This window comes from Syngnathus typhle, linkage group LG19 (assembly GCF_033458585.1).
Source record: "Syngnathus typhle isolate RoL2023-S1 ecotype Sweden linkage group LG19, RoL_Styp_1.0, whole genome shotgun sequence".
Lineage (NCBI taxonomy): Eukaryota > Metazoa > Chordata > Actinopteri > Syngnathiformes > Syngnathidae > Syngnathus > Syngnathus typhle.
This window is the reverse complement of record NC_083756.1, coordinates 4,619,544-4,644,510: the sequence shown is the minus strand read 5'-3', so window position 1 is coordinate 4,644,510 and position 24,967 is coordinate 4,619,544. Positions and strand designations below refer to the sequence as shown.

Sequence of the window (24,967 nt, the reverse complement as noted above, 5' to 3'; positions counted from 1 at the left end):
GAGAATTAAGGACAGTTGCGAGATGTGGACGTCAGACCTACGCTGCCTTCAATGTTAGTCGGAAATACTATAATCCCAAGTGAGTCAAAAGGAGTCACATGCGACACGTGGATGAGATCAGATCTTCTTTCTTGACTTCCACCGCATTAGGATCACTTGGACAATTTAATGAGACCAAAATCACAGAGAAGTTCATTCAACAATACATTGTATTTAATTGTGGTTGCGCTTTAGTTTGGAAAAGAGTAAAAGTACTAAATAAAATAAACAATACAAACAAATAATCAACCATTTAAATGAGAAAATCATCACAAATAAAAAGTCAAACCTTAAAAGTTGTGTAAAAACGCATGTTGTGACACTCATCCAGATCCAGAGTCACGCTCCAGCCAATTGCGTCCAAGCGCGCTCAATTCTCAGTTTTGGGAAGGGCGGTAGTTATTTTTCCGAGGGCACGGTAAGGCACCAGAAGAGCCAGCTTGCTTCCCGTTTTGGCCACACGCTCGCTGACTTCTCTGTGGTGCGTCGGTGTCGGGGGGTGGGGGGTGATGGGGGGAGAAAAAAAAAGAGGAAGGAGCATGGTTTCATGTGACGCTCCTCCCGTTCTAGCGGATCTGTGGTAGCGCGGAGGAGGAGGCTGCGTAGCTCGGCGCTCAACAAAGGCGCTCGATACCTTGAACGACCGCCTGGTACGGTACCGAACCAAGCCCGAGGAGCACCGAGGAGACATAAATGGGTGAGGTGCATCATTTCTCCCCCTATATTTGGAGGACCCTGTATCCTCCCTCCCTCCCTCTTCCTCGCCTGCTGTCTTCTAGAATATCCCCCAGCGCATCTGGATGAGCAGAACCGGAAAGTCCATGTTCATAAACTGGGTGCTCCCAGACCTCATTTTCTCCGCCCGTGGGTGCTCAAATGTGTGTGTGTTTTTGTGTGCGTGTGTATACTATCTTGTCCCGCCATGGTTGATCGTGGATGTGCGTGAGGGGTTTCATGAGATGATGAGTTGCAGATGTTGACACGTTTGCATTCACTCTCTCTATGGGTCCATGCGCGCGCTTGCGCGTGTGCGCGTGTACGTGCTGACTGTGACATTCCTCATTAGGCGCGTCCCCCAGGGTGCAAGCGAGGGACTGATGGCCGAGTCATCCATTGCTAATCGGCCAATTATTTCATCAATAGCATGCATGCAGACAGGCAGTAGAGACGTCCGATATTTTCACTTTTATCTTTTCTCTCCAACACGAGAGATGACAAGTCACTCATCGCGACGCGTGTAAACAAACCGAGCCGAGCTTGGGTGAGCTGAAAACACAGAAAAGTATGTAGAGCGAAGCCTAGCTTAGTCACCGTTTGGGATTTGCCAAAAGACCCATTTGCCAATTTGACAAATGGCAATGTGTCATCTGAATGTCACAAATATTTTGTTTTGGAAAAACCTTTCGGGTCACCGAGAATGTTCCAGGGAGAAACCGAGTCTCGATTCTCTCAGAGACTTTTTGTAAAGAGGACTTTTGGGCTGCGTCGCAGAGAAACACAAGTCCCGGATCTCAAGACAATGTCCACAACAGCCCAAAGCTGCATAAAGAAAAAACAGAGCGGAAGTCTCAAAGTCTCAGCAAAACAGTTTTGAAGGTGACCACCTCAGGCCGCATCTGACAGCACCCGATACGTTCCCTAATTGTTGCCGGTTTACTTCCGAGCTTAGCTTGTAAGTGGCATCACTGACATGGCAACTTCAGGGCGGGCAAAGGAGTCTTTGAATCGCTCCGCTTTCATCTACAAGCGACATATGAATGGACTTTGAAGAGAGAAGCTAAAGTCCAGAAAGGGGAGTATTAGATTAGCTTCCTTGGCAAGCAAGAATAAATCTGAAAGGCAGCAGATTGTTGTTTGCTGTGTGGGGGCAGCCCGGAAAAAGCATTTCAAGTCGTGTCGGAGCTGTAATTTCACAACATGGGACTTGAGAAAGGAATAGGTCATCTGATCCAATCCGATCTCGCCGATACAGATCAGTCTGACGAACGTTCTGACTTGACGTGGGCAAATTTTGCGCAAGCCATAGCCGTACTTTGAATGGGTTCGGCGAGCCGCTTCCGTCCAAATGCGAGAATACGCAAATGCCGTCGCCGAGAGCTCACGTCAGCATGCGGCGCGTCCGTCAATCTCTCTGTTCTCCATTCCATCATCAACACAGCCTTGCTTCCATCACTAGCATGAGAATTTTGCCGCGTTTTGTCTCCATGATGTCGAAACAAAACGATTCACGTGCTGCACGCGTGTGCGTCAAGCCATCAATTTGGACCGGGGAAGCCAGCGTGGATGAGTCATAGCTACTCGTTGAGATGCTTGTTTCCATGGCTACCACACCCTGTAAAACACTTTGGACATGGATCAAGCATCGGCCTGTGCAACAAGTTGTGTGCTTCGTTATCCATCCATCTATCAGCCCGTCCGTCCATCTGTACGCCTATCTGCATCTGAGCTAAAGTCTCGCGCTAGTTAGCTTCGCAAGCAAGTTGCGACTTTCCAGTACCTTCAGATCGAGCTCTAAGTCGTCATGCTTGTGGAGAGCTACGTTACATTTGGTCCTGAATCCTTGCGTCGCCGTTAAGACGAAAACCGGATCTGTCTGGAGCCTCGGCAGAGGCCATCGGCGACGAACAATGAAATAAACTCCTCGGACACTCGCTGACTTTCCGACTTTCTGCCTTGCAGTGGAGGCCGTGGCGGAGTTTGATTACGAGGCCCAGCGGGACGACGAGTTGAGCCTGAGCGTGGGCGACGTCATCGTGAACATACGGCGAGACGACGGAGGATGGTGGGAGGGCGAGCTGGGGGGCCGGCGGGGCTTGTTCCCGGACAATTTTGTGCGGGTGAGTAACCGTCTAACCGAGTACTGAAGTCCGTTGTTGAGCTTGAGTCGATTAGATTTAATATCTGCTTAGATAGCAAGAAAAAAAACAAGGAGCGTCTTGAATTGTGTGTGTGTGTGTTGGAAGGAAGTGAACAGTGACACAATGAGCATGGATGGTTTTGCGGTCTTGTCAGGCGCTGGATTTGTGCTGAGCCAACGTCACAGCACTCATTCACTGTCGGGCAGCGGGACAATGGCCGTGTGTGTGCGTGCGGGTCGACTCAGTCATAGCATGCTGGTGTGTCACAAGATTGCACTCATGGGCTCCATTGAAGCGCCGCAGCCGTGAAATGCCGAGCTTGACCCTTGGCTGATATGTTCCTCGCTCGCCACCAATTTTGATTTAGACGCAAAACCTAGCAATGATTTCACGTAAACCAATTCAATCCAATTGCTACTTTTACCTTGTTTGGCTCAGGCCTGAAATAGAGAACTGTAATTTCAGTGAAAAGAGTGAGCGATCACCCCCCCCACCCCCGCACAACACAATACACAGATGTTTCCTGTTGAGATATGTCTTCCTCATTGCTTTGCTTACCCAGAAAGTGGCCGCGGTCTCCGCATTGAACACGCACACACAATGTGGCATTGCTGGCAAGTCCGATACTTAACGCACCTACGCATCGCGATCCGCTTGAACGCACGTGTAATCTAGAACAGGTCAATCAATCATCAGAATGACGATTTGTTCAAATATGGCCAGAGCTACAGCTAGGAAATGGCGTCGTATAGTTGAATTTTGTGCCTCATTAAGGTTTTCATGCAACATATGAGGAGAGCGTGCGCGTGTGTGTGTGTGTGTGTGTGTGTGTGAGTCAGTCCAACCAGGCTGTCTGCTTCACAGGCCAATGGCTTATGAAATAGCATCGCCACGGTTGCAGCATTGGACATGTGACCCGTCATGTCTACTTTCTCAGCTTGTTCCCTGGCTCCTTTTGCCTCCGTCTACTTATTAATCTGGTATAATATTTTTTTCAAGGTGTAACATTACGAGCACAACGTTGTCTTGTTTCAGAAGAAAACGAGATGAAAGTTGAAACAGGTCAACCGTGCAAAAATCACAGCTCTCTTTCTGCAGGAGATCAAGAAAGAGGGCAAGCGAGATGGCGGTCAGGTCAAACCGGACCTGCCCAATGGCCGAGCCAGCCCCATGTCCGAGCCCGGCGCCAGACCAGCCAAGAAAGGTAGCTAGCTTGCTCTAATATGTAGCGGCCGTCCGTGAAGTTGGCAGCGGGTTTGTTTGTGTCGGTGTTGACACTTTTTGCCATTGACGCGGAGCAGCCAAGGCAAAATGTCGCCCTCTTGTGGATCGCATCCTCAACTCACGTGCCGATGTCGATTGCAGCCGAGCAGATCCGCAAGCGGCGCTGCAAAGCGGCCTTCAGCTACGTGCCTCAGCACGAAGACGAGCTTGAGCTGAAAATAGGCGACATCATCGATATCGTAGCCGAGGTAAGAGTCAAGTCGTTTTTGGGACTCAAGAACAAAGGGTGTCATTTAGATGCCGTTAATATTAACACCAATATCGTTGATGCCTGTTCTAAAAAGTTTTAGAATTGTCTGCGTGGGCCACAAGATGGCGGCAAAGCATTACTTTTGAGTAACGAAAGCTTCTCAACTCACCTCAATACTGTTCCTTCTGCCCCGTTGGTCTGACGCGTGCTCTGGGTGTTTTGTGCCGTGCGCAGGTGGAGGAGGGCTGGTGGGAGGGCATCCTGAATGGCAAAAGTGGCATGTTCCCTTCCAATTTCACCAAAGAGATTCTGCTGGAGGCCGACGGACCCACCGCCGACACGCCCGCCTCGCAGGAGGAGACCCGCAGCGGCCGCAGCAGTGAGTCTCGGCCAATAAGACAGCGATCTGTATAAGATTCAGATATTGATTTGTGTGCGCGTGCATGTGCGCAGGTAAGACCAGTCCGGGAAGCGAGAGCGATGGAGGGGACAGTCGATCTGAAACAGGCTTTGAGGAAATCCAGCCCAAAAAGGTCATCAGCGTCTTGGTTGCCCTTTTTTACACTACGGTCTTCCCAATCAATATTTGCAATTCAGCACTCACAACAAAGCCCCAAAAGTGACAAGCTTTCAAACAAAGTACCCGTAGCTGCGTTGCCAGAGCTGAAGATGGCGCTGTTGTGTCTTCCGTGTAGGTGAGAGGCTTCGGCTTCGGAGACATCTTCAAAGACCAGCCCATCAAGCTCCGCCCTCGCTCCATGGACCTGGACGCTGATGGCGACAAGGTGAATTGGCGCACTGACATCAGGCCAAGTACAGCAAGCGCTGACCCGCATTTCACAAATTCGCGTTTTGCACGTTGTTCTTTCTGAAATGTCCACAAGATGGCGCCAAAACTGCCGTGTGCTGAATTCAGCCTTCCCGCTGCAAACTGCATCTCAAATTTTTGACACGGCATATAGTTTCCATCCATCCTTGTTCGATACCACTTAGCTCCGTAAGGGGGCGCTGGTGTTGATTTGGCTTGCAAAATGCAGAAGCATGTGTGGCACATGAGGATGTTGTGCAGCCTCCCTCCCGCCGCACGTGGCTTGTTTTATGGGCCGGCGTCTCTGCACCACATGCAAGGGTGGCCTGGGGGTTGTATTCAGGAAGAGGGTTGACTCACCCAAAGCCACGTCAGCCCACTGCAAAACGCAACTTGTGTTTGAGAGAAGATGCTAAATACCAGCGGTGGGAGGTAAGCGGGCACAAAACCCCCGCCAAGCCTTGACCGGCGTGAGAAGACCACACCCCGGCCGTCTGAAGTTGCAGCATGTGTTTGTTCGCGCGTGACGGCCAAAGGAGCAATTTGGATGAGATGGGAATTGAATTTCTGGAACTGGCCGCGCGTCATTGCACATTTAGTTTAAATCAGATGTGAGTGACTTTTTCCAAGTGAGCGGAGGGGGTGGCATGGAAGGCGGGGGCTGTGAACAGAGCACCGTGTGTACGTTGGGGACAGAAGCAGCCCTGTGAGTGTGGAAGAAGCTTCCACAAACACGGAGGAGGGCTTCCACCCCGAGACAACGAGCTCTTTAACACACACGCACACATTGAGAGCAAAGGTACCGTTTGCGTCTTCCAGGTTGCTGAGTGGAAGACGGCGAGCGCAGCAGCCCCCGACAACATGAAGGGTGACCCCGACAGCAGAGGAAAAGGTCAACTTGAGCTCATTCGTTTGTCTGTCCGTCTTCTTGAAGCGCTCGTCCTCATTAAGATGGGCCGCACGTCGCTTTCTTTGGGAATGTGCTTCCAGGTCGAGAGCTGTGTAAAGTCCTCTTTCCTTACGAAGCGCAGAACGAAGATGAGCTGACCATCAAAGAGGGCGAGATCGTTGCTATCATCACCAAGGTGTGTTGGAATTAATGCAGGGGCTTACGTTGGACCTTACCTGGCACGCTGCCACGCAGGAGTGCGCCGACACGGGCTGGTGGATGGGCGAGGTGGGCGGCAGACAGGGGGTCTTTCCGGACAACTTTGTCAAGCTGCTGGAAGCCGACAAAGAGGTAAAGTTTTTGGAGTTTGGAACTAAACAGTTGAGAAGAACCAAACGCATAAGTGTTGTTCTTTCTGAGTACCGCTCGAGTACGTGCACAAATGAGATCAATTGACTGTCCCAATACTTTTGCCTCATCGTCGACACCTTTCTTTCCAGAGACCAAAGAAGCCGCCACCTCCCGGCGCACCGTCGTCCAAACACTCGGCGGCAGGTAAGAAACTCGTCCTTCGTCCTCTTGCGGTTTACAATGTGGATGCGTCAAGAGAGCGAGGGAATGACGAGCAGACAAAACTGACCATTAGAGAAAAAGTCGGATGGCAAGAAGGTTCCTCCGGAGCGGCCCGAGCACCTGCCGCACAGAGACCAGGATCGAGGTACCCCCGTTGTTCTCACTTGAACTCCTCGTTAAAGAGTGTGCACCTTTTTTTCTGAACGTCTATGCATAGCTTTTTATTGATGGCTAGTTAAGCTAAGGAGCCGTTTCTCGCCATCTGCCGTTCTGCCACTGTCGACAGAACGGGACATCACAGTTGCCAGGTCTCGCGTCACAAGCGACTTGGATGGCAACTGTGATGTCATTTTGGGTCGACAGCAAGTGGCAAAAGGGCTGCCCCGAGATGGAGAAAAAGGGGTGAATGTTGCTTCTTAGCTCACACTCCTCAAACGAAACATTAATCCAAGGGTGTCAAACTCCTTTTTATCGCGGGCCGCATCGTAGTTATGGTTTCCCTCGTGGGGCCATTAATAACTATCTCATATTATTGCATACAATCCAGCATAAAAAAATATTTTCTAATTTATTTTCAAAGTGGGGTTCTAAAATCATTTTTTTGCAATATCTCACTGTTAATAAAAGGGAAGACAATTTACAATTTTGGTATTTTAACAACAAACAATAAGTTGCTTTTGTGGGCCACATAAAATGATGTGATGGGCCGGATCCGGCCCCCAGGCCTTGAGTTTGACACCTGTGCGTTAATCGAAACTCTTTGTTTGGACGAGTTGGGTTGCACAGAACATCGTGTTAAAAAGAACATTTTGGGTTGAGTTACTCTTCAAAAGTTTCGCTTTGTAAAAAAACTGAATTAGATTGCCCCAATGTGTGTGTGTGTAGGCGACGAGGTTGTCAAGCCCTCCCTCCCGACTGTCCTCCCCAAGAAACTTTTTCCTCCAAAGACGTCCACTTGCCAACAACCCCCGAGACGCCCCGAGAGACCTCCTGCTCTGGCGTCAGTACGCGCTCCCACAACATCCTGCATGCCCCCCACCCCTCTCATCCCGTCCCACCCTAACCTTGGTGCCGTCTGCGCGGTCGGGGTGCTCAGGTGTGAAAGTCCCAAGTCTGAGGGTGGGGCCTGGACACCTGAATCGGTCGCTGATGGGTCCCAGAACGCCGGTGAGGGTTAGCGGAACGTACCGTCTGGATGACGTCATGGCATCCGTTCCATGTGTTTACATATTTGTGCGCAGACCTGGACTTGGATGCAGTGGTCCCAGCAGCGGAGAAGCTCAGTCACCCGACGGCGTCGCGGCCAAGAGTCACGGACCGCCGGCCTCGCTCGCAGATTATCACATCGGTGAGAACGTCTTCGCCAACGCGGTGAACCGAGGACATTTTGATTTCAAGAGTGTTTGAGTAAAGTGTAGAAGCTAATTTACTGATGGACTTACCGACTTTACAGTCCTCGCTGACCGGGAGCGACGCAGACCACCCGGCACCACCACCAGCCAAGGAAGACCCAGAACCGGTCCAGTCCAGACCTGCGGAAATTTTTGCGAGGAAGGGAGCTCCCATCATTTCGGTAAGCTCTGAGCTTCACATTGGTGCTATAAGTGATTTGTTACTGAAAAAAATGAAAACTAATAATGAGAGCAGGCGCTCGAGAGTAAACCTCAGCCGGCCGCCAAATCGTCCTCGTCTCTGAGCCCAGCCGCCGGCAACGGCCGTCATCCAGCCTCGCCGTCGTCCCCTTCCGGCGGTGCCAGCCCCTCTCCCGAGCTGCGGCTGGAGGAGCTGAGGAAGCAGCTGCGAGAGTTGCGCAGCTCCGTGGAGCTGCTCAAGAGTCAGCACAGGCAGGAGATGAAGCAGCTGGCCGGCACGCTGGACGAGGAGAAGAAGATTCGTCTCGGTTTACAGGTGAGATGAGCGGTTAGCACCCGGGGACTCTCAACACCTTCGACGTACGTGTGTTTGTGTTTCCTGTGACAGATGGAAGTGGAGCACATAAAGAAGATCCTGTCCAAATGAGCCCGTGCCAAAACTACATTTGTGCCAAATGATCATGACGATCGTCATCGGCAGCGAACATGGTGGACTCATAAACAATGTGACCCCGCCTCCCCCACCTAACAAGCACCCCACCATGACGTCGCCGCCTTACCTTGTGTTTACTTCTGTTGATTTTCTAAGCAGCCTTTCTCTCTCTCCGCTGTCTACTCTCCTGGCTCCTGCCAGTCTCGCCGGTACAGGCGGGTGACCGCCGCGTTGCCGTGGCAACGCATCAGTCAGCGGTGCTCGCGTAAAACAGGTGGCAAAGGCCCATGGCAACCCCCGCAGGCCGGTCGGTTAGGCCCGCCCGCCGCCGCAACGTGACCTCCCCGCCACAAAACTCCGCTGCGTGTACGTTTGCGTGAACGTCTGTGTGAGATATTTTTGCGAGCGGCCCATTTGAGCTCCAACTTGATGATTGACGTTTGTGTCCTTATTCAGCATTGATATGTTGCTAACCTTGCATTATCATATCTCCTATTGCCTATTATACGAGACACACAAAAACACGGAGATATTTTGTAAATTATTTTAGTTCATTTAGAAATCCACAATATCCCCAGATTTTTGTGACTGGTGTATTCTTCTCACCAATCGACCTGGTGCAAAATTGGACTGAGCATTTCGAGATATTATTAGTCTTGAACTACGTGGCTTGACAAGTCCAGCCCAAGTCTGTCCTTGACCCGGTGGTTAGCTTATCACTAACGACACAAAGCACACCGTACATTCCACATTCAAAGATCATTGCAACGGGGGCGCCCCCTGCAGGCACATCAATGACAGTACAAGCCAGCTTTTAGGTTGAGTTTAACCTTCACACAAATTATTTTAGCTTTATATGAAAATTGCCTCCCGATGAGTGCGTTAATGCATGAGCACATCTGTGTCTATGGTGACGATATTGTCTAGTTTGCCTTTGTACAACATCAAAATAATGTTGATTTGAAAATATTGTGCACTTTTTTGACCTCACCAGCCTCAAATTGGCACTGGTGTTTTGTTAGTCACGTTAGCGACAGGGTTGAGGGAATGTAGGTTAGCTGTGAAGGTGCGAGTGTGTGCGTGTGGACTAACATGCACGGCCGATTGATTTCCTCCTCGTACGACATTTGTGCACAGAATCTATGGCAACACATCACTGTGGCCTTCCTCTTCCACTCTCGTTTTGATCTTTTTTCTTTGTCACTCAAACTACAAGAAAACAAAAACAACCATGGCTGCAAATTGTTTTCTTGACTTGTTCTTCTCTTTCTCCAAGATAGTGATATAAATATATATATATATATACTTTTGTATTTCCGTGGAATAAAGAAGCTATTATATAGTGTATGTGTTTCATTTTTTTTTTAATTCCGAGGGTAAATAACGACTTTTCTGAAATGCTGAGAAATTACGTCACAGAAAATAATGTCACCAAACACACATATGTATATGCTCTCTGCATTTTGTCAGTGGAAATGGGCCAACGAGGTTAGCTTGCAGAACCTCACCTGAGTAAGAGAGCTATCACACAATAATGCTTACCTATAGACTAAAACGCCTTTTTTCCCGCTGACTTTGAGGCATCTGCGTGTCAGCCAACGTTTGAGTAGTTCCACATTATTTTTGGCAATAAAACCGCATTGGCTGAATATTTATGAGCAGACGTGACGTCATTTGAGCTCAACCCCAATTATGCAAATATAGAGGCGGAGCCAGACTCAAGTACTACGCACAAACACGAATAACGGAACGATATCGCAATCTGCAGGAGTCGATAACAAAAGTTACGTAGACAAAGACTTTTTGAAGCTATTTGAAACAGCGTCAGGAACATAAATGTGGATGACCTTTCACAGAAAGTGTCGCAAAAGTGGTTTTCTACTATTTGTCGCATCACTGTGTGGGGAATTCCATCCGTACTCACACTCAGACCAATTTGGATTGCTCAATGAGCCTACCATGCATGTTTTTGGGATGTGGGAGGAAACCGGAGTGCCCACACAGGCACGGGGAGAACATGCAAACAGGGTGGAATCAAACCCCCACCCTCTGAACTGTGCTTACCACTGGCAGTGCCCCACCGTGCCGCCTACATTTATTATGTTAATCCATCCATTTGTTATCATTATTTATTCATTTACATTATTATGATATGTACATTAATAATATTTAGCATGTAAAGGCATGTTTATTCAAAATTAGAATTTGTGGAGGGATGTTTTGTATAAAAGTTATATTGTTGTCAGGCACGGAGTGTGGAAATGGAGCAGGGCGACCATGTGCAGCTTGGACCAGGGTTTATTGGAACAAACTCAAACACAAACTTGGTAAACTGACATCAATAATAGGACTGACCTGACAAGACGTGGAACAGAAAGACATGGTGACGTGACCATGACAGCAGCGATTGATCGACAAGCAACAATCGACGAGCAATGAACCGACAATGAACAAGGGGCAGACAGGGCTTAAATACCAAGCACAAAACACGAGGCAGGTGAACGCGGTTACATTGATTGAGGGAACACAGGAGGGGAGGGGCGACGCGAACAGAAACCATGGCAACTTAGCAAAACTGGGGACCAATCATGACAGTACCCCCCCCACAAGGGACGGCTCCCGACGACCCAAAAATCCAATCCCTCACGACAAGGGGGGGGGGCGGGTGGGCAGAGAGCCGCACCCGGGGGACGGCGACAAGGGGCAGATAACCGCACTCGGGAGGCGGCGACTAGGGGTAGGAAGCCGCACTCGGGCGGCGGCGACTAGGGGCAGAGAGCCGCACTCGGGCGGCGGCGACTAGGGGTAGGGAGCCGCACTCGGGCGGCGGCGACTAGGGGCAGGGAGCCGCACTCGGGCGGCGGCGACTAGGGAAAGAGAGCCGCACTCGGGCGGCGGCGACTAGGGGGACAGAACTGCACTCAGCGGAGGTCAGGGACCCAGGGCCACACCCGCGGCACACACTGGGGGCCTGACGCGCAATCGGCAGGAACTTGGGGAACAGAACTGCACTCAGCGGAGGTCAGAGGCCCAGGGCCACACTCGCGGCACACACTGGGGGCCTGACGCGCAGTCGGCAGCAACTTTGGGGAACATGAACCGCACTCGGGCGGCGACTTTGGGGACAGAACTGCACTCAGCGGAGGTCAGGGGCCCAGGGCCACACTCGCGGCACACACTGGGGGCCTGACGCGCAATCGGCAGGAACTTGGGGAACAGAACTGCACTCAGCGGAGGTCAGGGGCCCAGGGCCACACTCGCGGCACACACTGGGGGCCTGACGCGCAATTGGCAGGAACTTTGGGGAACATGAACCGCACTCTGGCGGCGACTCGGGGGACATGAACCGCACTCTGGCGGCGACTCGGGGGACATGAACCGCACTCTGGCGGCGACTCGGGGGACATGAACCGCACTCTGGCGGCGACTCGGGGGACATGAACCGCACTCTGGCGGCGACTCGGGGGACATGAAAAACAAACGATGACAACTCAGGGGCAGAAAAACAAACGATGACAACTCAGGGAACAAACCCGTGCTCGGCGGGAACTTGAAAAGTCAGAGCCGCAATCGGTGGCAGTTTGAAGTCCGGTCCGCAATCAGCGGCAATTGGAAGGCGGTGCTGTGCGCAACGGCAAGAGTCAGCACGCGCTGCCGCAGTGGGGTGGGGACCCTGGACGATCGTGGGTCCGGCGCAGCTGGCTTGAATCTGGCCCCGGCCGTAGGTCCTGCAACACCCCCGAAGACCGACTGGATGACGGCCGCTGGATCCGCGCCGCCTGGATTTGTGGCGGCCGCAGCGTCCGCGCCGTCGGGACAGGGTCGGGGATCAGCCGCTGGATCCACGCCGCCTGGATTTGTGGCGGCCGTAGCATCCGTGCCGACGGGACAGGGTCGGGGGTCAGCCGCTGGATCCCACGCCGCCTGGATTTGTGGCGGCAGTAGCATCCGCGCCGACGGGACAGGCCGGGGGTCGGCCGCTGGATCCGCGCCGCCCGGACAGGGTCGGCCGCTGGATCCACGCCGCCTGCATTTGCGGCGGCCGCAGCATCCGCGCCGTCCGGACAGGGTCGGCCGCTGGATCCACGCCGCCTGGATTTGTGGCGGCCGTAGCATCCGCGCCGACGGGACCGGGTCGGTAGTCGGCCGCTGGATCTACGCCGCCTGGATTGGTGGCGGCCGTAGCATCCGCGCCGACGGGGCTTGGCTTGGCTTTCTTGGGCTTGGCTTTCTTGGGCTTGGCTTTCTTGGGCTTGGCTTTCTTGGGCTTGGCTTTCTTGGTTTCTTGGCTTGGCTTGGTTTCTTGGTTTCTTGGCTTGGCTTGGTTTCTTGGTTTCTTGGTTTCTTGGCTTGGTTTCTTGGCTTGGTTTCTTGGCTTGGTTTCTGGCTTCGCTCGGGCTTTGGCTTCGCTCGGGCTTTGGCTTCGTTCGGGTTTGGCTTCGCTCGGCTTTGGCTTCGCTGTGGCTTGGGCTTCGCTGTGGCTTGAGCTGTGGCTTGAGCTGTGGCTGTGGCTTGAGCTGTGGCTTGAGCTGTGGCTTGAGCTGTGGCTTGAGCTGTGGCTTGAGCTGTGGCTTGAGCTGTGGCTTGAGCTGTGGCTTGAGCTGTGGCTTGAGCTGTGGCTTGAGCTGTGGCTTGAGCTGTGGCTTGAGCTGTGGCTTGAGCTGTGGCTTGAGCTGTGGCTTGAGCTGTGGCTTGAGCTGTGGCTTGAGCTGTGGCTTGAGCTGTGGCTTGAGCTGTGGCTTGGGCTGTGGCTTGGGCTGTGGCTTGGGCTGTGGCTTCTTGGGCTTTGGCTTCTTGGGCTTTGGCTTCTTGGGCTTTGGCTTCTTGGGCTTTGGCTTCTTGGGCTTTGGCTTCTTGGGCTTTGGCTTCTTGGGCTTTGGCTTCTTGGGCTTTGGCTTCTTGGGCTTTGGCTTCTTGGGCTTTGGCTTCTTGGGCTTTGGCTCGGCTCGGCTGTGGCTCGGCTCGGCTCGGCTGTGGCAACGGAAACTGGTGGTGGAGGGGGGTCCAAGCGCTGGTCGCTGTGTTGGTCGGTTCATTCTGTCAGGCACGGAGTGTGGAAATGGAGCAGGGCGACCATGTGCAGCTTGGACCAGGGTTTATTGGAACAAACTCAAACACAAACTTGGTAAACTGACATCAATAATAGGACTGACCTGACAAGACGTGGAACAGAAAGACATGGTGACGTGACCATGACAGCAGCGATTGATCGACAAGCAACAATCGACGAGCAATGAACCGACAATGAACAAGGGGCAGACAGGGCTTAAATACCAAGCACAAAACACGAGGCAGGTGAACGCGGTTACATTGATTGAGGGAACACAGGAGGGGAGGGGCGACGCGAACAGAAACCATGGCAACTTAGCAAAACTGGGGACCAATCATGACAATTGTGGTATATCAAGTTCAATCGCACTTGCATTTACATGGGCTCTTTTAAAATATTTTGGCGCTTATACTGTTCTAATAAACAAGCGTCTGTGCGAAATAAAGTTTTTTTTTTTTTTTAGTTTTTTACGTGTGCGTGTGTGTGTGTACAGGCATGCCCGGGGAGTAATTCAGTGAAGAACCGCCACTGGGTTCATGTCATGTCTTGTCATGTCATGGATGAAATGCTGAGTTCCACACATGAACCTCCTCGTATTTTATAGGGAGGCGGGTATCTAGTCGGAACCGGTCTAGGAGTGAGCGGACCCCTTGGTGCGAGATAATGGGACGCTGATGCGACTTAATGAGGCGGAGATGCGCGGGGACAACCTCGGACTCGCGGCTCTCCTCAAGGAGTCCGCAGGTGCGCACCAGGTGAGGAGCAGGACGTGCCCCGGGCGGAAGAAGCAAGTCTTGACAGACATCCAAGGGGGCGGAGGCTGCGTGGCGACATGGAAGCCGGCCAGAGCGCGCAAGCGGCGGATTGCATGGCGGGCGAGCACTCGACCGCTATGTGTATGCTGGAGCGGGAGCGAGAGCGGGACCGGGAGCGGGCTGAGCTGTCCAGCCCCAGCCCGCCGGCCAAGCAGCGCTCCCTGCGGGTGGTTTACGTGCTGAACGACGGGCTGAAGGCGGTGATGGCGAGCAGCCCGGAGTCCGGCGCTCTGCAGTGTCTGCAGCGGGCGTGCGACGCCGAGAGCGCCCTACTCACCACCGTCACCTTCGGCAGGCTCGACTTTGGGGAGACCTCCGTGCTGGACAGCTTCTACGACGCAGGTACCAAGTTCGGCTGGTGCTGCTGCTGCTGCTGCGTGATTTGTTCCCATTGCTGTGGTCTGACTTTCGGATTAAGTTGCAACATTCAAAAGTGCACTGCAAGCGTTTTCTTGACTTTTTACTTTCCGGCGAGACGCTGGAGGCTACATAATAATAATAATAATAATAATAAAAAAAAACGGAACAGATTTTGCTTAAGTGAACGTGAAAAAATAGAAGCACTGAAATGTACTGTACTCAGGTGTAAAAGTATAAATTCAATAGCCTTTCTAATATTATTGATAGTTGTCACCGGTGGGTATGGTAAAACCACTTTCTAAAGAATTTGACTTGACCATAGAATAGAATAGAATACGTAGAATAGAATAGAATAGAATAGAATAGAATAGAATAGAATAGAATAGGATAGGATAGAATAGAATAGAATAGAATAGAATTGAATAGAATAGAATAGAATAGAATGTCCTTTATTGTCATTTTACAACTTAGTTGTACAACGAAATTTGGATAGCTGCTCGCTTCCTAGTGCAAACATACAAAATTTAAAAGAGTATAAAAGGAAGTCTGAGAATAAAAGTGAAAGATCTTATTTACAGTATAGCGATCAGAGGAGTGTAGCTAAACATAATAAAATAAATTTGACAAGTTTTGCTTTTGAGAAATATGACTCAAGTAAAAGGTAGTCCAACAAAAAGTTACTCTTCCAGTAAGTGCAAGTAAACAAGCGCTAACTGGCAAGTAACCTCTGACCTCTCTACTCTGGACTTTCTGCGTGGAGTTTGCACGATGCAACAACCACGTTCCAAAAAATGGATGCCGGCCTAAGGAGACGTGTCTTATCCGTGCAGACGTTGCGGTGGTGGACATGAGCGACGTCTTCCGCCAGCCGTCCTTGTTCTACCACCTGGGCGTGAGGGAGAGCTTCGACATGGCCAACAACGTCATCTTGTACCACGACACCGACCCCGACACGGCTCAGTCGCTCAAGGTAGCGTTTTTGTAACACAAAGCTTTTGTAACACTTGTGCTGTGCCCAGCTTTCAAACTCACTTGTCTTTTGCGGTGTGCTTTCAGGATATGGTTGCTCAGAAGAATACAGTAAGTGTCAGCATGGGAAAGGAGCGTGTGCACACACACACACACACTTTCTTGGGCTATTTTGAGAATCACGCTTTCGCTCTGTCCAAATCACTACCCCACGTGCCCCTGACATAGCAGGCCACAAGACCTTAGCAGCTGTTCTGTCAAGCAAAGGGTTTCAATGTCTGAATGGTGTTTGTGTGTTTGTGTTTGGAGAAAGCAGTTGGTCCTTCGGCGCTAGGTTTCCCCTGGGTCCAGCTGCCTCCGGAATACAGAGGCTCTGGCCTGCGCAATCAAGTAAGGTAGAGTGGAGTAGCAAAGCATGCTGGGGGATTGTGCTCTCTAACCGTGGCGGAGGAGGAACAGGAGGTCACATTGTGCAAGGAAACCTCAAAAAGGCAACCAGGCGGATTGCAGCTTGTAATATTCACACGACAGTGTGCTCTCACAAAACGCTTCGCAGGAGCCTTGTTGAGTCATGGACAAGCGAGCCCACCTTGTCCCTCTAACAGAGTCCAGCATGATCTTGGTAAGCTTGGTCGGGAATACAGCGTGACTATGGCGCCATTGCCGATGTTTGTGTCATAATAAAACTGTGCCGACTTGGTTTGAACTGGTTCGAAATGATTTTGGTTCGACATTTGACCTTGTCTTTGTTGGCATGATGCCGACCGACTGCCTGACAAGATTCTCCGCGCCGAGGCCTACTCGAGGCTTGACAGAATACCAGGGACAGGTCTCGTTTTAAAAGTTCTTTTCCGTCTCCAGGCATCCAGCGGCAACTACTACTTCATCCCCTACATCGTGACGCCCAACCACGAGTACACCTGCTGCGAGAGTGACGCCCAGCGGAGGGCCAGCGAGTACATGCAGCCCAGCTGGGACAACCTCTTGGGGCCTCTGTGTGTTCCCCTAATGGACCGCTTCACCAGCCTGCTCAAGGACATACATGTCACATCCTGGTTAGAAACAAACTTGAAACCCAAACCAATGTCATAGCTCATTGAAAAAGTGTGCAATAAATGACGTGGTTCCAAAGTTTGCAAAGTCCTACCATCGGTTCTCGGTGGCCACAATATCTAGCGTGTCCTGTCTGCAGCGCCTCCTTCAAGGACACCTTGCTCAACGACATCCGGAAGGCCAGGGAGAAGTATCAAGGCGAGGAGCTGGCTAAGGAGCTCTCCCGCATCAAGCTCCGCATCGACAACACCGAAGTCCTCACGCAGGACATTGTCATGAATCTGCTCTTCTCTTACAGGGACATTCAGGTGGGCTCGTGTCGATTATGAATGTTGTTCCAAAGAATAAAACCCACATCAACCCGTTTGCTTTGTCAGGACTACGATGCCATGGTCAAACTGGTGCAGACCTTGGAGATGCTGCCCACTTGTGACCTGGCGACACAGCCCATGATCCAGTTCCACTACGCCTTTGCGTTAAACAGGTCACACGCAGAACTCCAATACTTTGCACTTGAGTGGATTTTGTGACTCCCGTTCTTTGCAGGAGGAACAGTCCTGGCGACAGGGAGCAGGCCCTACGTGTGATGCTCCACGTCCTACAGTCGTGCGAACACCCGGCTCCTGACATGTTCTGCCTGTGCGGGCGAATATACAAGGACATTTTCCTGGACTCTGACTGCAAGGACACCAAGAACAGGGACAACGCTATACAGTGGTAAGAATACACTTCCACCTGAACCCATGTAGGATGTCTGGTGCAGTCAAAGCTAAACAACTTTTGCAGGTACAGGAAGGGCTTTGAGCTGCAGCCTACCCTCTACTCAGGCATTAACCTGGCCGTCCTCCTCATAGTTGCTGGCCAACAGTTTGAGAGCTCCATGGAATTGAGGAAAATTGGTGAGAGAATATCACCGGGGCCACCGAATTTCTTTTTGATTCCCATTCCGACTCGTGGATGACCTCCTAAGCAAACACACAACCACACGCTGAAGTCCAGATCCCGCTGTAATTTTCAGGTGTTAGGTTGAACAGTCTGTTGGGACGCAAAGGTTCCCTGGAGAAAATGAACAACTACTGGGATGTGGGCCAGTTCTTCACTGTTAGCATGCTGGCTAGCGACATCCCGAAAGCCACCCAAGCTGCCGAGAAGCTCTTTAAGCTGAAGCCACCTCTCTGGTAAGATCTGATGTCCTTGTGAGAACTGACCCCAAATTTGATGGTACAGTAATGCCTTGAACTGGTCGAATGGTTTTTGGGTTGCGTCCCTCTTCATAGGTACCTGCGTTCTGTGGTGCAGAACCTACAGCTAATCCAGAGGTTTAAAAAGCAGTTGGTGGAACATTCCCCCCAGAGGGACAGACTCAACTTCTGGATGGACATCATCGTGGAGGCCACGCAGGGCACCACCAACCGACTGCGTTTTCCCGTGCGGATACCAGACGGAGCACACGGCCGGATCCAATACCCCGAGACCGTTCTTTGACATCCCTATGTTCCAGGTGCTGATCCTGGAGCCCACTAAAGTGTACCAGCCTTCTTACGTGTCCATCAACAACGAGGCCGAAGAGAAGAACGTCTCCATCTGGCATGTGTCCCCTGCTGAAACGGTCCGTGGTGTCTTTCCACAACTGAAACTGAAACTTTCCTTTGGTGACCATCTGCTGCGTTCATGTGTTGCAGAAAGGCATCCACGAGTGGAACTTCACCGCCATGTCTATCAAAGGCATCAGGTAGAGCGTGGTCCAAAGATGTCTCCAGTCATGGCTTAATGCCAATGATGAAGTTCGTTGATTTTTTATCTCTTTATCTGCAGCATCAGCAAGTTTGACGAACGTTGCTGCTTCCTCTATGTCCACGACAACTCTGATGACTTCCAGATTTATTTCTCCACCGAGGAGCAGTGTGCTCGGTGAGGAAGCTCGCCTCCGTGTTATGTTTTGGTGAGACTGGGCCTGAATGGGTCATCACACGTCCACTCAGGTTCTGCTCCATGGTGAAGGAGATGATATCGGACGGCACGGGTAACTCCGTGGAGTTGGAGGGCGAAGGAGACGGAGACACCTTGGAGGTGAGTGCAACCCAAAACCCAGAACCTTGACTTGGGACTTTCTGGGCGTTATACTTGCAAGTCAAAACACTGGCACATATACACGTGACACTGTTGGTACTACTGCAGTACGAGTACGACACGGACGAGACGGGCGACCGGGTGGTGCTCGGGCGAGGCACCTACGGAGTGGTGTACGCCGGGAGGGACGTCAGCAACCAGGTCCGAATTGCCATCAAGGAGATTCCGGAGAGAGACAGCAGGTGGGTGCCGCCAAAGACAAGCCCTTTGAGAAAAGGCCTTGCAGAGTTTGGGTTTCCGGGTAGTCCCTTTAGAAGTAGCTACTGCATCTCACAATCTTTCTGTCAAATCAATCAAGCAATCTGTTCAAATCAAAACTGTTTCCCCTTGTTTTGGTAAATCAGGTACTCGCAACCTCTTCACGAAGAGATTGCCCTCCACAAGTACCTGAAGCACAGGAACATCGTTCAATACTTGGGCTCCGTTTCCGAGAATGGATACATCAAGATCTTCATGGAGCAAGTCCCCGGAGGTGTGGGTCTGTGGTCTACCCAAGACCAGAGGCACTTGGCCTACTTGCATTTTAAGGAAGTTGGAACAGTAGCTTGACTTACGAGATTCTTAAGTTGGCTTTTGGTGTCTGCCTGGGATTCATGTCATCTGAATTTGTTTCCATGGCGTCCAAGTAAATTGAGAGTTCCATCATGGACCGAATGAAAGTCATCCTTTCATTCATCCTCCAGGGAGTTTGTCAGCATTGCTGCGCTCCAAGTGGGGTCCGCTGAAGGAAGCCACCATCATCTTCTACACCCGGCAGATCCTGGAGGGCCTGCGCTACCTGCACGAGAACCAGATCGTCCACAGGGACATCAAGGTCTGACCGAGAGAAAGCAATGCTCGTCATTTTGACTCACCACTTTTGTCGACAGGGTGACAACGTGCTGGTCAACACCTACAGTGGCGTCCTGAAGATTTCAGACTTTGGTACCTCCAAGCGGCTGGCAGGAGTCAACCCCTGCACCGAGACCTTCACGGGTAATTTGTACTTCTGGCAGCTAATTTGGCAGCTTTGCATGCAAGACTCTTCTGTCCGTGGAACGCCAAATTGAAGATTGATTTTGCACAACAATTCAATAGTAGGGAGAAGTTAAAGAATATCTTCACTTGCTGTCCATGGAAACGCTCGGAGGTGGTATGCTAGAGCACACACGCATATTGACCCGAGCATCTGGCCTCCTCCATCAGTCAGAGCCTTGTGCAATTAGATCAGCTAATCAAGCGCAGGCACAACGTTGTTTATCTTTCATTAGTAGGTTCATCTGTGTTGCTTTGTCTGTCCGAATCTCCTTCTCCCGTTTATTGTACTATATGGGGCAAATTCCAGATCTGCCAAGGACAAACTTTGCACTTTTATGTTGTGGCTTCACTGAGCTCCATCTCCTTGTGCAGGCACTCTGCAGTACATGGCTCCGGAGATCATCGACAAGGGTCCCCGAGGTTACGGAGCCCCGGCCGACATCTGGTCCCTGGGATGCACCATCATCGAAATGGCAACCGGGAAACCTCCCTTCCACGAGCTGGGCGAGCCGCAAGCCGCCATGTTTAAGGTTGCCGACCGCTTTCATCTCCATCGACGATCCCGAGAGAGCGTATCCGCTTTGATGGAGCGGCCCTCCCGCTTGACCTGAAACACGCAGGTGGGCATGTTCAAAATCCACCCGGAGATCCCCGAGTCTTTGTCGCCGGAGGCTAAGTCGTTCATCCTGCGCTGCTTCGAGCCCGACCCCCACAAGCGAGCGCTGGCCTCCGACCTCCTGAGGGACACCTTTGTGCGACACAACGCCAAGGGCAAGAAGAGCAAAATCGCATTCAAGGCCTCAGGTGCGGTCCAATTCAGTTGCCAATTACCGTTTCATCTTTCGAAACACATTTTTAGCGCCATATTTTCAGAGAATATGCATGCAAATGAGTTTCTTCCTTTGCCAAGAAGAAGTAAATGTGAGTTTTTTCCGCTTTTGTCAGACTACATCCACGTTTCGCTGCCGGTGCAGCTCCAGTGCGAGGCCGCAGGGAGCAGCAGCAGTGAGCACGGTTCCATGAGTCCCGACTGCGACTCCAAACACGACGTCTTCTTCCACAAAAAGAAAAGCTCTGGCTCGGAGAATCTGCTCAAGCCGCCCAACTCCAACTACCTGAGGTGCCACCGTGCACCAAACACTTGGCACACGTAGTGAACATTTCAATACTTAACTCGTGTGTTCACATTCGAACAGCGGTTTTCAATCCCCTGCGTGGTGACAAAGCACTAGGTTTGTCTTAATAAAACCACTCCACTCATTTCGACATAATACATTGACACCAAGATGCCACATGATGTCACCAAGGCACCATTCTTGTCTACCCGATTCAACATAGTGCTTGAGCAACTATTTTTGTTGAAAAATAAAAAGCTCCTTAACTCACTTTTGCATAATTCCTTGGCAACAAGATGGCACGAAGGTTTTTGTGCGGACTATGTCCAGTATTTATAAGTGTCTCAGTTCAAGAGCTCTGCTGAAGGTGAATTGGCTGGATGTCATGGAATAGAAGCTCCCTCGTTTTGCGAACGTTGCGCTTGTTCCTAATATCAAAAAAGATGTGTGTGTGTGTGTGTTGGTGGCAGATGGCCTTATTGTTGTCAGCATGCACTACTACCTTTTACAGCACTGATATAATGAAGCTTGATAACTTTACAAGCTACTGCTGTTGACTCTGCTAGACACACACAGTAGCCAGGAGAGTCTAGTATCCGCAAACGTCATAAAAAAAAAAAAAAAAAAAAAAAAAAAAAAAAAACCTGCGCTGAGCTGACAGCGCGTGTTTGTGCGGCAGCGTTCCGGACGAGGGTTCGGTGTCGGAGGACCGCAGCGGGGCCCCGCCCTCGCCGGAGGACAGGGACGGCGGCCTCTTCTTGCTCAAGAAGGATAGTGAGAGGAGAGCTATTTTGTTCAAGGTCCTCAACGAGGACCAGGAGAAGGTCATCTCCAACCTGAAGGAGAATTACATCCAGGTGCGCTTGTGCAAACACAAATACAATGAATGGTGTGGCAAGTACTGGACCAGGACCACTTGTGGTATATGGGCTCCTTCTATTGGAGAGATAGAAATGGCCTCGCCAACCCTATTGTAGATCCAGAAAAAAATCTCTTACTTGTTTTTTTCGGGCCGGCGTCGTCCACACTCCAGGGCAGCGAGGAGCTGCAACTGTCTGTGGAGCACATCAAGCAGATCATCTGCATCCTGCGAGACTTCATCCATTCCCCAGAGAGGCGCGTCATGGCGGCCACCATCTCCAAGCTCAAGCTGGACCTGGATTTTGACTCCACCTCCATCAACCAGATCCAGTTGGTGCTTTTCGGCTTCCAGGACTCAGTGAGTTTCTGCTACTTTATTTGATTGGAAGACAAAAAATAATACTTTCAAATGAGGCTAGCATTGATATCCGCCATGGGTACTCACCCGTCCCTATTTTGGATATTATTTATTGGATATTATTAATACGGCTGCAACTTGCTGGTTTGCTTGTGTCAGGTGAACAAGGTCTTGAGGAATCATCACATCAAACCTCACTGGATGTTCGCCATGGACAACATCATCCGCAGGGCTGTGCAGGCCGCCATCACTATTCTCATTCCAGGTGGGCGACATCTGCTGGACATGTGGCCAATTTCAATCCAGCCAACTTTGCTCCAGCGATTCCTAACAGCAGCACATCTAATTTCAAGTCACGTCTCTCCTCTAGAGCTTCAGACGCACTTCGGCCCAGCGTCGGACTGCGAGGGAGCGGAGAAGGACGACGAGGTGGATGAGGAGGAGGCAGACTTCGGTCCGGTGTTGGCCTCGGCTGAGCCCGGGACCCCCGCCGAGCCCACGCCGCATTCGGCCGGCGCTGTGCCGCACCCGGCCCACGAGCACCAGCGCTCGCACCACCACCAGATGGGCGCGCAACTGGGCCGCCTCAAGCAAGAGACCAGCAGGTACAAAATGTGGACATGGAGTCATTATGGCTGGAAATATGGGGACCTAATCTCATTTGATTTTGTTCTTCTTTAAAAAAAATTAAAAAGAAATTGGTGGAATAATCAGATTTAATCAGTACGCGCTCTGTTGGTGCCCCCAACAGGCTTCTGGAGGAACTGTTGCACAAGGAGCGAGAGTACCAGCAGGTGCTGAAGGCCACGCTGCAACAGCGCACCCAAGACCTGGACCTGGTCCGAGTCCGCCACAGAGCACCAGGTGGAAGCCCATCACGTCACTTTAGCTTTGGGTGCTCCCATCTTCCCACTAAATGCTAACACCCAATGGAAAACACCATTGTTGGGTTAACGGAATGTTCCAACTCTAAAACGCATTCGTAATCCATCCAATGACAGTATTGGCAGACATATATTCTTTATCCTCAGTGAAAAACAAGCCATATTATTGTTTACTATTTGCACAGAGTTTGTGTAGGAGCTCAAAGCTCCCCCAAATTTGTGTGCTTTCTGCAGACATTTCTCCTCCCTCCATCTTCCACATTCCGGCGGACCACGAGCCGGACAAGCAGCTCGCCGATTGGCTGAAGAAGCAAGGGGCGGACCCGGAGACTATCGATAAGGTGATGACTGTGTTAAGATGAGCACCACTGAAGTCCTTTAGTCACTTCATCATAGTTCTAAATGCGTCTGTGTAGTTTGCGCTGGAAGAATACACGCTGACTGACGTCCTGAACGAGGTCACCAGAGACGATTTACGCTGTCTCCGCCTCAGGTATCAACACGTTGGCGTACTTTTCAATGCCTTCCCTAAGCTCCGCCTTCATCCTCAGGGGCGGCGTCCTTTGCCGGATCTGGCGGGCCATCCAGAGGCACCGGGAGCGAGCGAGGCCGAAGGGAGACGAACGCTCGGAGGACGAAGCCTGACGCCGCCAACCTGCCAGTGTGCCTTTAGTTTTTTTTCTGCCCAACTTGACCAAAATTCTCTGTGTGTGTGCTCATCGTATTGCCATATTTTGCCAAAATGTGTTTTACTGCACAACACAACTAGGTTGTTGAGAAAAGGGACCAAAGGAAGCATTCAAAAGAAATGAAATCAATCTGAGTGAACCTGTTTGCAGTTTTTGGGGGCGGGGCCTACCCACTCACCTATTCACAGTTTCTGTTTGAACGACAGCTAGCAAAGTAAAACGACTTGCGTGCCTTTGTCGTTTTCAGCAAAATCCACCTTAGCTTTTATCAACGGAGACAACGCTTAAGCATCTGCAGTCACAGCCAAGCAAGTGTTTGAGATTGTATCGCCTTTGTCTCACCCTTCAAAAGTTGCTTTCTTTCTCAACACGAGCAGACTAGCCGCCATCTTTACTTGTGGATGCTATCTGCTTTTTGTCACCCATGTTGTCTTTGCAAGTGTTGTTTCCTGTTTGCTTTGCAATAAACTTGGAAATGATGCGCATCCGTCACATCTTTTTGCCCTTTGTCCACTGTGGTAAAAACAACACGAGTCAAGGCCGTTACACTTTCCTTCCACCATTGGACTTTGCCATCCTTAATCCTGTTGAAGTAGGTGAGATTTCCCAAGATGACACAATTCCCTTCACGTGTGTTATCGGACATCAGCGCCATGATTTAGATAAAGATGTTTACCATCTAAGTGCCTCTGAGACGTCACAAAACGTCAAACTTTCCACAATTTATCAAGCGGGGGAAATTTCCTTGACGTGCACACGGTTAATGAATATCTGCGTGGTGATAAAGTGATATGAAGGTGAAGTGCTTTTGTTACATTCAAAGCAAAAAAAAAGTGAAAAACAGCCGACAAGCGTCAGGGTTTAGAAAATTCGGACACTTTCTGAATGACTTTGGCATCAGTCATTGAAATACGGTACATGAGGTTATCGAAGATCTGAATTGTTCAATCAATGTATCGAAATGTGCTCAGCTCGGGAAAGAAGATTGAGATCAGGATGG

The 24,967-nt window shown here is 50.9% G+C and overlaps 2 protein-coding genes across 7 annotated transcripts; both read left to right on the top strand.

Moving 5' to 3' along the window:
• The first annotated feature begins 542 nt into the window (after positions 1-542).
• Positions 543-10,011, top strand: sh3kbp1 (SH3-domain kinase binding protein 1). 4 transcript variants are annotated; one of them, XM_061265497.1, is made up of 18 exons: positions 544-736; positions 2,719-2,876; positions 3,996-4,101; positions 4,263-4,369; positions 4,606-4,750; positions 4,825-4,904; positions 5,067-5,156; positions 5,999-6,071; positions 6,170-6,264; positions 6,324-6,419; positions 6,569-6,623; positions 6,715-6,786; positions 7,527-7,641; positions 7,738-7,808; positions 7,883-7,989; positions 8,095-8,214; positions 8,289-8,549; positions 8,622-10,011. In XM_061265497.1, exons 1-18 carry the CDS (start codon positions 733-735, stop codon positions 8,658-8,660), a joined length of 1,794 nt encoding a protein of 597 aa, XP_061121481.1. In that variant the 5' UTR covers positions 544-732; the 3' UTR covers positions 8,661-10,011. The 4 variants fall into 4 exon arrangements, with proteins under 4 accessions (XP_061121480.1, XP_061121481.1, XP_061121482.1 ...); XM_061265498.1 differs by lacking the exon at positions 6,715-6,786; XM_061265495.1 differs by having other exon boundaries at positions 7,527-7,808.
• Positions 10,012-14,265: 4,254 nt separating this feature from the next.
• Positions 14,266-24,452, top strand: map3k15 (mitogen-activated protein kinase kinase kinase 15). 3 transcript variants are annotated; one of them, XM_061266340.1, is made up of 30 exons: positions 14,266-14,873; positions 15,722-15,861; positions 15,948-15,971; positions 16,170-16,250; positions 16,722-16,915; positions 17,053-17,221; positions 17,291-17,397; positions 17,460-17,630; positions 17,700-17,812; positions 17,932-18,091; positions 18,191-18,341; positions 18,415-18,522; positions 18,596-18,645; positions 18,729-18,824; positions 18,896-18,983; positions 19,092-19,225; positions 19,388-19,515; positions 19,727-19,857; positions 19,913-20,018; positions 20,433-20,590; positions 20,681-20,864; positions 21,006-21,180; positions 21,855-22,032; positions 22,209-22,394; positions 22,554-22,659; positions 22,765-22,999; positions 23,146-23,258; positions 23,513-23,619; positions 23,695-23,771; positions 23,830-24,452. In XM_061266340.1, the coding sequence occupies exons 1-30, from the start codon at positions 14,549-14,551 to the stop codon at positions 23,921-23,923; spliced, it is 4,089 nt and encodes a 1,362-aa protein (XP_061122324.1). In that variant the 5' UTR covers positions 14,266-14,548; the 3' UTR covers positions 23,924-24,452. The 3 variants fall into 3 exon arrangements, with proteins under 3 accessions (XP_061122324.1, XP_061122325.1, XP_061122326.1); XM_061266341.1 differs by lacking the exon at positions 16,170-16,250 and having other exon boundaries at positions 14,267-14,873; XM_061266342.1 differs by lacking the exons at positions 14,266-14,873; positions 15,722-15,861; positions 15,948-15,971 and having other exon boundaries at positions 16,112-16,482.
• Positions 24,453-24,967: the final 515 nt, after the last annotated feature.

Excerpts from the sequence above, each read along its gene's own strand:
- sh3kbp1 (XM_061265495.1), top strand. Across the intron at positions 6,624-6,714 it reads GTCCAAACACTCGGCGGCAG|AGAAAAAGTCGGATGGCAAG; the intron begins GTAAGAAACTCG and ends ACTGACCATTAG. Across the intron at positions 8,215-8,288 it reads AGGGAGCTCCCATCATTTCG|GCGCTCGAGAGTAAACCTCA; the intron begins GTAAGCTCTGAG and ends TAATGAGAGCAG.
- map3k15 (XM_061266340.1), top strand. The coding sequence starts at position 14,549 with ATGGAAGCCGGCCAGAGCGCGCAAGCGGCGGATTGCATGGCGGGCGAG. Across the intron at positions 17,813-17,931 it reads CATGGAATTGAGGAAAATTG|GTGTTAGGTTGAACAGTCTG; the intron begins GTGAGAGAATAT and ends TGTAATTTTCAG. Across the intron at positions 22,395-22,553 it reads TTTTCGGCTTCCAGGACTCA|GTGAACAAGGTCTTGAGGAA; the intron begins GTGAGTTTCTGC and ends TGCTTGTGTCAG.